The sequence below is a fragment of the Myotis brandtii genome, unplaced genomic scaffold (assembly GCF_000412655.1).
Source record: "Myotis brandtii unplaced genomic scaffold, ASM41265v1 scaffold276, whole genome shotgun sequence".
Classification (NCBI taxonomy): domain Eukaryota; kingdom Metazoa; phylum Chordata; class Mammalia; order Chiroptera; family Vespertilionidae; genus Myotis; species Myotis brandtii.
Window position 1 is genome coordinate 1,970,717 of NW_005360509.1, and position 11,280 is coordinate 1,981,996.

Here is an 11,280-nt window from a genome sequence, read left to right on the forward strand (position 1 = left end):
GTATCTTTTGAAAGGGAAATGCTCCAAAGGCATTTATTTACAGGAGCTGACTCAGATTGATTGAAGGAGGTATGCACAAACAAAATCTAACTGCAGATGATTATGATTGTAATTAATATTAAAGAGAAGCCAGAATACATTCCACTTATAGAAAATGGCTTACCATTGTACTTTGAGCAATATAACCAGTGTATTTCAGAATGTGCTTATTCAAAGGTGCTCTAATGGTACTTACATGACTTTAAGTATACAACACCTGTAAACCTTCAAGTAGGAAAGCTTGGAAAAGTGAAAGAAAAAGGCATTCAGCTATCCATTGCAGCTACAAATTCAGAAGGTCAGAAAATATCTGAAAAGTGGGCCTTTGGCCAGTGTCAACCTACACTCTCACCTCTGTTAAGTTTTCTGTTTATTTTTTACCTTAAAGTGGCATGGCTTTGTGTTTTAATAATATATTAATTAGAACCATTCCCTTATTTTTAAATTATTTTTACTTAAAATCATAAATGTCCTATACATTCATATGATTCTTCATTCTCAATCTTTATAGAATGGAGATTTATTATTAATAGAGGAAAAATTGCTAATAAAATCTGCATCCATGTTACATAGAATTTTCTTCTGGAAAAAGTGTCGTGTGTTTAAACTGTGGTAGCAACACACATGTATGAGCAAGTAGCCTGAGACAGGCACAGCCTCAGCTGGCCATCCTCTCTTCTGGTCTTCTCCCATGAACTGCCCAAGCAAGAAGTAACTGCTTCTTTAGATCTTCTTGGCCTCTCCCCACACCTAAATCTAGGCTCTAGCTACAGCCAAAAAAAAATATTTATAGAGGTATGGCCATATCACTGTCTGGTTTCAATCGCTCTCATGGAGTGCCTCCACATGCAAAGTGAGGTCCTGCGTTCCGGGATACTAACAAAGGCTCTCCAGGATTTGGTCCTCACTACCCATCTTACATGTGAATAGGTCCAGATGAAATGTCAGAAAACAAAATACCAGTGGCAGAGACAAAGATAAAGGTCTGTTTCCTCCCACATAAACAAGATGCAGAGGTACGCATCCAGGGATGAACTGATCCTCCACTGTGGCCAGGTGCTTTACCCTGTGCTGCTCCAACTACTACTACTTCTGCCTCATGTACCAGATCGCTCACTGCTCAGCCAGCCCTCAGGTCTGCATTCCAGCCAGGGAAAGGGATATCAGAGACACTTTCCAGAAATTGCATATGCCATTTCCAATTATATTTCATTAGTCGGAATTAGTCACCTATGCACATCTAGGGAGACTGGGAAACAAAGTCATTATTCTGGGATTACTTTATACTCTTCAATAAGGGAATGCTTTCTTTCTCTTTAGTTGACTATTATAACCTGGCATGGGCAGGTCTCCCGGAGGGAAACCAAAGAAGCCTCCTGACCCTGAAAAGATTTATGGAGATTTCTTCTTCCTGATGCCTCCCCAAACCAGAACCCTGTTCTCCTGGATGGGGTTCCCCACATTGTTCTTTCTAAAGCTAGTCATGATAGCCTGGCTGTCAGTCCTCATTGAGTGAGAGAGTGGAGCCCTCCACATGGCTCTTCTCTCTGCATATAAAGAAAAATCAAGAACAGCAGCTCTAAATAAAGACATGCACAGAAATCAAAATGAAATAAGGACTTGCCAGCTTTGCAACACTGCTTTTCCACTGTCAGCATCTTCTAATATGTGGTCTGTTTGTTTTTTTCTTGGTCTAATAAATTATCTACCTTGAGAATTTCCTTTACCTTGCTGGATTCTTGCTTTGGTCATCATCTGTACAGGTGTGGGAAGTCCGTTAAAACCAGGCACATCTTGCCCGGTTGGCGTGGCTCCGTGGTGGAGCTTCAACCTCTGAGCCAGGAGGTCAGGGTAGGATTCCCAGTCAGGGCTTTCGCCCCAGTGTGGGACTTGCAGGAGGTGTCTGATGGATGTTTCTCTCTCATCATCGATGCTTCATCTCTCCCTCTAAAACTCAGAGCTCATCTCAGGATATCCAATATACTCAACAAATTTTCCAATCCCAAAATCAGGACATGTTGTCTGCTAGTAAAATTAAATTTAGGAGAACAACAAAACATAATTTTAAAGTCATGGTAGACACACTAAAAAAGAGAGGATCATCATAGAAACCATTATGAAGGCATATTTACCTACAGTCCCCACCCACACTCAAAGGGGAAAGTATGAAAGGCAATTTCCCTTTCTATTTTCAGAAATCTTTACAGCCACTTAAAATCTAATTCAGGGGCTAGCAGCTTCCTTATCCAAGAATGCAGAAGATAATAAGAATTGCTTTTCGTATTTTTTTTCCTGATGAGATCATGTCTCTGAGCACCTTGCAAGCCCTTTGGCCTGTAGGGACTGCAGTGGGCATGCCCTGGTCTGCAGCAGCAAACACTGGGCCCTGCACAGGAGAGATACCCAGTTACACCACAGGCTGGAGCAAATGAGGGCCATGGATGCCACTGACAAACATTAATTAGGAAGGGGAGGGGGAGAATTGGCAGGAAGAAATGTGCTGGAAAGGGAGTTTAAGAGTAAGACCTCACTTTGCAGGTGGAGGTGCTCCTCCTTCTCTCAGTCTTCATTTTCCTCTTTCATGTGTAATCATAAGACTAATTATGTGAGTATAATCCTACTAGATTGTTATTTTTGCTTTTTTTATTTTTAAATCTGTATTTAAAAGGCAAAAATGTCCGCAACAGGACCTGTTTCCTATAGACTTCCTCATACAATGGATTTTTTCATCTAAATTAGTTTGTGCCACAGTTTTGCTAAAAACGTGTATTTAACCTTCTGATATCCCTTTTTCCACACCTATTCTTGGAGTCATCACTTAATACAAAGCAGTTCCAAGGTATTTTATGCTTAAGTTTCCTTTTTCATGAGTCTCTCCTCAATGGGCAAGTTTTGATTTACAGGTTCTTCCTAATCCACAGGTATTATCTATAATAATAAAGGGGTAATATGCTAATTAAACTGGATGTCCTTCTGGATGAAGCCAGGGCTGGAGGAAAGCCCAGGTCCTGGGTGCCAGAGGGAAGCTGGTGCCAGCACCGGGGAAAGGAAGGTGTACTCTTGCACTAATTTTATGCATCGGGCCTCTAGTGAGTCCTGATTTCCTTTTCTCCTTTTCAGATGTCAATTTCTTTCTCTCCTTCAAACAGATTGTCCTCTATTTGGCAATCATATAGTCAGGAGGCCAGGCAAATCCTTCAAACTTTTACTCTAAGGCAGATGAAACTTACAGAGGTGGGATAGTCTTTGATGGGTTGTGAAGAGTTGGGGGGTGACACAAAGACCATTCACCTGTCTCCCTCTTGCCTCACTCTGAAAAACACTGGTACCTGGAATGCTTGTAAGATGGTCCCTTCCTTCCTTGGCTTGGCCCATCCCTTGTCACACAATTATCTTTCCATTCAATAGATGTCACTTGAATCACAGTACAGACCACTCTGGGAAACTTTGTGTTAATACATTAATTTATTGAATAAATATTTTACTGAGTTCCCACCATCAGCCAAGCACTTTTTGGGGTGCTGGATGGGTAAAACTCGGGCTGTCAATAAGAACTTGGTCAGTGACTGGAGAACACACACTGTTAGAGTCAGAAAATCCTCTGCCTGGGGCAACAGCAGCCCCTGTTACTAACGCCACGGGGAAGGCCTGGGCTCAGAGTGAATGAGCTCCCACAGTGGATCTGCAGGAGTGGCTTCTCACAGAGGCTGAGCTGACCCTTAGCCCAGGTGTTTCATGTCCTCAGGAACATTTCAAGGACCTCCCCTTTGGCCATCTTGCCATCGTCTGTGAACATTTAACCAGAAACCTTTAAGCCAGGAAGAACAGGTGCCATGTTATTCAAGCTAACCAACTCAAGCTTAGTCCTTCTTCAACTGCTCTAGGTTTGTTGACCCTCTGATGACAGATATATAGGGGCGGATTGTCTCTACAGCTCTGGTTTATTTGCCAGACTGTTATTTTTATCAACTCTGATTACCATGGTGGGGGAGGGGTGCCAGTGTGGTGTCATTGTTACTACAGAATTCTAATGGGAAAGCATGTGACGGGAGATAGAAAGCTATATCCTCAAGTTATAAGGTGCCAGTATACTCCTTTATTTATTCCTTTCTTTTTATTCGCATTTATGGAATGCTTACTCTATGTGTCTACATGGCTGGCCTGGTGCTAGGGAGAGGGATGTAAAGGTGTCTAAAAGGTAGGCGGGTCTGCAAGGAACTGAAGCTACCCAGGAAAGCCAGAGACCATTCCACCGGCGCTGAGAGAGTAGCTGGTGGGGAAACACAGAGGGGAACTAGTCCTGTCTGCAAAGGGGGATCAGCAAAGGCTTCCCAGAGTAAATGAGCCTTCGATGAGTTAGATTTCCCATTCACATACAGTTAAGGATAAAGCCAGAGAAGCAAGGGGAAGATACAGCCAGTTATTTGAATCTTGGAGGAAGGGGAAAAGGGGTCCTCTTTCTAAATAATTTTAAAACGCTTCATCATTTCTATAGTTTCCTGTTCCAGGTTTACTAGCTTTCACCCCTACAGTCTCCCCATATCTGATTGGAGTTGTCTTTCCCGCCCTACAGAGGCGATGGAGTTTCTCCAACGATGCAGTACAACTGCTTTCAGGGGCAGGATTGAGTTCTTCTGCCACAAAACAAGCACAGTAGCGGACAGCACCGCAAGACAAAGCAATATCTATTTACCAAAGGACCTGTTAACCATTTCCCCCTCCTGTTCATCCCCCAGGTCTTGGCGGGAGACGGGTCTGGAACCTGACCACGGGGTGTCCATGACCCCCGCGGTTGCGCCCCATCAGCAATGAAAGGGTTATCCGGCAGCCGCAGCCATCACCACGGAGTCACCTGCGATTCCGCCTGTGACTCGCACCACTCGGACCGCAAGCCATACCTGCTGAGCCCAGTGGAGCACCACCCAGCTGACCACCCTTACTACACGCAGCGCAACTCCTTCCAGGCCGAGTGCGTGGGCCCCTTCAGCGACCCGCTGGCCAGCAGCACCTTCCCGCGCAGGCACTACAACTCGCAGCAGGAGCTGAAGGACGAGTGCGCCCTTGTGCCCCGCACCCTGGCCACCAAGGCCAATCGCCTCCCCCCCAACCTCCTGGACCAGTTTGAGAGGCAGCTGCCGCTCAGCCGGGATGGGTACCACACGCTGCAGTACAAGCGCACAGCCCTGGAGCACCGCAGCGACAGCCCGGGCCGCATCCGCCACCTGGTCCACTCGGTCCAGAAGCTCTTCACCAAGTCGCACTCCTTGGAGGGACCATCCAAAGGCAGCGTCAACGGGGGCAAAGCCAGCCCCGACGAAACACAGACCGTGAGGTATGGCAAGCGCAGCAAGAGCAAGGAGAGGCGCCCGGAGCCCAAGGCCCGGCCCAACACCTCCCCCAACACCTCGCCGGGCTGGTGGAGCTCCGACGACAACCTGGACAGCGACATGTGCATCTACCACTCTCCGTCGGGCGTGATGACCATGGGCAGGTGCCCTGACCGCTCGGCCTCGCAGTACTTCATGGAGACCTACAACACCATCAGTGAGCAGGCGGTCAAGGCCTCCCGGAGTAACAACGACGTCAAGTGCTCCACCTGTGCCCACCTGCCCGTCAACCTGGACGCGCCGCTCCTGAAGAAGAGCGCCTGGTCGTCCACGCTGACGGTGAGCCGCGCCCGGGAGGTCTACCAGAAGGCCTCGGTGAACGTGGACCAGGCCATGGTGAAGTCTGAGTCGTGTCAGCAAGAACGTTCCTGCCAGTACCTTCAGGTACCATTTCTGTCGGGTGGTGGATGTTCAGAAATTATACCTGCTAATTGTGTGGTGTCTTCTCCTGGGTCTAGTATTGGCTCTCCTATGAATAGTCTGCATGAAAAAAAAAAAATTTGTTTAACATTTCTCTGGCTAAGTGCTCCTATCAGGAAATAAACCTGCTACCATCTTCATCTAGGTATCTTGAGTTACTAGACATCAAAGTGCTTTGAAAAACACACCCACATAGAGGCAAGGAGTTATTCATGTTTTGTGTTCTTTTGTCTGAAGGATCGTGGGATAGAGAGGAGAGGAAAGGGAAGTCTACACAGAATGTTAAAATAAATCCACCTTTTTACAAAAGTCAACAATGACCTTTGGAATTTTGGAAAGAGTTTAATTATATCTATCTAGAGTTGTTGTTCTTTTCTGTTTTTTGTTTTATTTTTAGTTGTAAAATTCTGCCTGGAGTTATTAGTTTGGGGGAATTGATCTGTCTTCACCATTGTAATTGTCACAGCAATACCAACACTAACCGCACTCCCACCTGAGCCCCCGCTGCCCAGAGCACAGGGAATGGGGGTAATGCCCTGAGCACTGGGAAGGTGGAGCTGGAGCCAGTTAGGGGATTTGACAAGCACAGCTGCAGAGAGTAGGACAGCAGAGAGGAGGAGGACAAGGGGAAGCATCCACACAATAAAATGCAATTAGTGTCAGCGTGTAAATCCCACACACGTACAGACCCACCACAGGCTGCTCCTCCTCTGCCACAACCTCCTCATGTTTTCCCGCTGCCCTCCAGTCACTTAAACTAGATTTCACCTGGATAAAAACAATAGGGGAAGAGTATTTCCCTTCCCTACCACCTTCCTCTAGTGTTGTCATTTTTTCCTACGACACAACCCTTCATAACAATGACCCTCATGTCCTTCCTTGTTACAGTGTCTTTTTTCCTCTTTCTCCTACTATCCCCATCTCTTTAAAAAGTTCTTACTGTACTATAATCATTTCCCACTCTAATCTTAAGAAGAAATGCAAGAAAAAGTCTCCCACTGAGAAGTTTATCATCTTGCTCTCTTCCTGACAAAACTGGCTCCTTTGGACATGCGTCTACAAACCCTGAGAATATTCCAGGCTGGCAGTCAGTAGGCAAGGACAGTGCCAGAGCCCTTCCCCAGACTTCAGAAGAAGCCACCAACATGTGGATAGTTTTCACAAACACTACACAATTACATGGTGTATTGCCTAAGTTAGAGCTAAAGGGATCATTTAATCCAACCTCTTCATTTAGCATATAAAAAAACTAGACTCAAAGAAAGGTAAAGACTTAGTGGTATACTGTTAGTGTGTGGCTCTGGTAGGACTAGAACCCACGCCTCTTTATTTATGGAAATGACCATTATAGGAATTATATCAGAAAACTTTAGAACTGCCTTAAGCACATAAATCTCATCCATCACTGAGAATAAAATACTTTGATTAGATTATCTGTCTTGAAGAAAGAATGGATAATAAGATAGAAGCCCTAGAATAGGATATTTTTTCTATAAAGTTTCTGTGACTAGCAGCAAAAATAGAATAATTTTTTTTTAAAAAACTGGACTTTAATAAATAGTGATGAGATTAGATAAGAAATATCAGGTTAAAGAAGGATACTCTACATGCATCTGGAGCTAGCCTTTGTTAGTAACAAAATGCTTCCATTGTGTTGCATAATTGCCCATGTTCTTCCTACCTTAAATTCTTTTTTCTTTTTATACCATTGTGAAGTAAAAAGCTCAAGTAGTGGTGAAAAGTGGAAGGAGAGAGAGAGAGAGAGAAAGAGAGAGAGAGAGAATGAGAGAGAGGAAGAAAGAAAGAAAGAAAGAAAGAAAGAAAGAAAGAAAGAAAGAAAGAAAGAAAGGAAGGAAGAAACTAATATTAATTGAAAACTTACTATGCACCAGATGCTGTAGCAAACATTTCCATATTAATCCTCATAATAATTTTGAGAGCTAGATATAATAATACTCTGTTTTTACAAGAGAGGAAACCAAAGCTTGGAAATATTAAATGATTTAAAGATATGTGGCCAGTAAATTATAGAACTGAGATTTAGACTTATATCTATGTGATGCAACATAGCTCTTTCCTATATACCCAGCACAACCCTGGAATCAAGGGCATGAAAATGGCGAGCAAGGAGAAAAAAATCTTTAAAGTAAACATATTATTTACATTCTTTAGTAAAATGAGAATGAAAGCTTGAAGATTTAAGTATGGGATTTAGCACAGGCATATTAGTGGATCTATCATAAAGATTTGGAAATTCTATTTTCAAATTATTGAACTTATTTTAAGTCAATTTTTAAATGACATATTTGAGGCTTACAAAAAGGTATAAAAAAGTAAAATATACATCACTCAGCTATAGAAATAAAACATTAATTGCAATGGATTTCATATGTTCCTTCCTCAATCCCACTTCTCTCCCTTCCTCCTCAGAGTAATCACTAATCTGACTTTGATACACAAGGCACCTTTATTTTTAATTCTGAAATTATCAAAATATTGAAAACATTTAATAGTTTCTATTCTACACTAGGCAATAATTAATCCTAACCCGAGCTAGTTCAAGCCTTTAAATATAACTGAGAGTAGAGTTATACCTTCTTTTTTTAAAATATATTTTTATTGATTTCAGAGAGAAAGGGAGAGGGAGAGAGAGATAGAAACATCAATGATGAGAGAGAATCATTGATTGGCTGCCTCCTGCATGCCCCACACTGGGGATCAAGCCCACAACCCGGGTATGTGCCCTTGGCCGGAATCAAACCTGGGACCCTTCAGTCGGCAGGCTGACGCTCTATCCACTGAGCCAAACCAGCTAAGGCGAATTATACCTTCTTTAACAAATTTTGATATTTATTGAGCTCCTGGTCTGTACAAGGCTTTCAAACTGAAATATGATGAAGTAGTAGGTTAGTGAGTAAACTAAATGTAGAACAGTGTGTTCTTCTCACCCATTGTGCTGATGTCGAAGAGTTCCTCTAAAAAAAGTGAAGGAGCTGGCCATTCACAAGGGGAGGCAGGAGAATGGGCAGCGCCTGAGAACTGGACGTTCTCTCCAGCTCCTGTCTTGCTTTAGAGGAAAAGGAGAATCTGCTGTCCTGTGCGAGCTCCTATCAGAAAGATGGATGTAGCCAGCTCCTGCCAGCTCCTGTGGAATAATTTCATTTGTAAGCTCATCCTTAGAAGCAAATTTGGGGAATTCAAGAAAGAGAAGATTTTTGTTTTGTTTTTTTCTAGTTGTATTGTTTTCATTACCACCTAGTCCTGAAATTGAATTTCCAATGTGTTCAATTTCAACATCACAGGGTTGAGTGGACAAGGCATTGAGCTTTAAATAAGAGTGTCTGTGTTCTAGTCCCTACTTACCATGAACTAGTGATGTTGATGTTGCTTGGAACCATTATTTCAGCTCTTCTGGGTCTCCTTCCTCTGCTATAAAGTGAGACACTTGATCTAAAGGCCTGTGATCTCAGTCTACATCTTTAAACTCCTAAGTTACATATGCAGAGTACTAATTAAAGCAATTTTCCAGAGCCTGGAGCTCTCACTTAATAAATACCTACCAAAAGTGAATGTTCTCCCAATGTTATCTAATTTGCTCTTTAAAACCAAAAGGTATTTTACAGTTGAAGAAGCTGAGATTTAGTAAATTAGGTTAAGTAACTTGCCCAAGGACACACAGCTAGTCCATAGCATCATGGCGGGTCAAAACTGATGTCTGCCTACAAAACCTGAATTCTTTCCTTTTACTATGCCCGATCCCAACCCCCTTCCAAATATAAAACAGAGGATGTAGCATATATCAAATACTTTTTATGTGCTAGAAATCATACAGTATCTCATTTAGTACCTAAATCAACTTTGTAAAGTATTACTGTTTACTCCAGCTTACAGACAACAAAACTGAGGCACAAAAGATGAAATCATTTGCCCAGGAATGCATAGATAGTAAGTAGAAGAGCTAAGACTTGATCCCAGATCGGTCTGAGTCTCTAATGTGCTTCAGAAATAGAAATAAATGTGTTGGGGGTTTTTGACCTGATGTGTGTGCCTGCATGATTATGAAATGTGATCCATCTTAGACAAGCAACAGAATGACTGAAAGGCTCCTAATTTGATTCAAGAATGAACAAAGATTAAATTAATAGTCACCAATAATAGCATCTAAATACTAGCACAGTTCTGATTCTCCCTTTGTCCAGTTATCACTTAGAATTAATTTAACATAGGCCATTGCTGTAATTATATAGAAAATGAGAGGTCTGTAGGTATTTGGCCTCTGTGTGACATTGATTTTGAAATGAAATACTGTAGCTTGAAATCATTGCCAGTTCCAGTTAATACAATCAATTGGTGATAATGTGCTCACTCACAAGCTGTTTGTAGTTTTTTTTAAAAAGGGCTCTTTTTCCCCCCCAATATTGTTATTTTTAAATGTCAAGAATCAGATGTCTGCTGTGTAGAATTATTGTACCACTGCCAGTGACTGTCTGTATCAGGCTTTGGATCAGGGACATGGATTTGAAGACATTAAAACTGTTTAATTCTCAGTTGAGATGTGGTTGGCTTTTATACATTTGGAATAGAGCATTTATGGCACATCTCAGGGTAAGTGCTAATAGTTAAGTAAATAAAATAGGAAGGGGATGAAAGGAGTAAAAGGAGCTTTTGTTGTGGTTTTGTTTTTGCTTTAAAAAAGCAAGATTCTTGGTTCTGTATATGCGTCTTTATGTAAACGTTATATGTTGAGTGACTGGTATTTAAAGCCATTCAGAAGAGCAAGATTTTAGATTTCCAACTGTTAGCCTAAAAACCAAAATCCCTTCAAATCATGTATTTTGCGTTCATTCAGCAGCAGAAACAGGAAAAGAGAAAGAAAACACTCTCCGGTAGAAGTAGAGAGAGACACAGAGAGAGGGAGAGAGAGAGCAAGACAAACCCGAGAAAGAAAGCACTCACAGAGATGAAATTTTAGGCGAGCAAAATGATCGACCTCTTTAAGGCTGAGTGGGTTTCTTCAGTTTGTGTGCAAGTTTCAAGAAATGGAAGGACTGACCAGGTTTGGGTACAGCTCTTTTATTACTTTGTATTTGGTGATAGTATGTTGCTGGTTTGGGTGGTTTGGGATGGATGGGGGAAGGAGGATCGTTCTGTTATTTTATTTCTTCTCTAAATAATGGCTAGTAAGACTGAAAGAGCTAACAAACTAATGTATGTGCAGATGGTAAGAAAACAGGTTGATACTTCGGACACCCACAAATCTGTGTCCCCACAGGGGCTTTGTAAAATCTTTAACTGACAAAGATGATCTAAGGTGCCAGGTGCTATTAGAGGACATTATGTGGCTAGTGATTGAAATGTGATCATTCGTTTTCCATGACAAAAATCCTGAATGCTTACTGTTCTGTTACAAAATTAAAATTTCTGGATGTTTGAG

At 42.3% G+C, this 11,280-nt stretch overlaps 1 protein-coding gene across 2 annotated transcripts in view; it reads left to right on the forward strand.

Annotated features, from left to right (window-relative positions):
- The window catches only part of DLGAP1 (discs, large (Drosophila) homolog-associated protein 1), a 517,051-nt gene that overhangs the window by 283,384 nt on the left and 222,387 nt on the right, over positions 1–11,280 (forward strand). For both annotated transcript variants that reach the window (XM_014541672.1, XM_005868737.2), the window contains exon 3: positions 4,776–5,810. In XM_014541672.1, coding sequence (XP_014397158.1) covers positions 4,848–5,810 — 963 coding nt within the window. In that variant the 5' untranslated portion in view covers positions 4,776–4,847. The remainder of the gene's footprint in view (positions 1–4,775; positions 5,811–11,280) is intronic.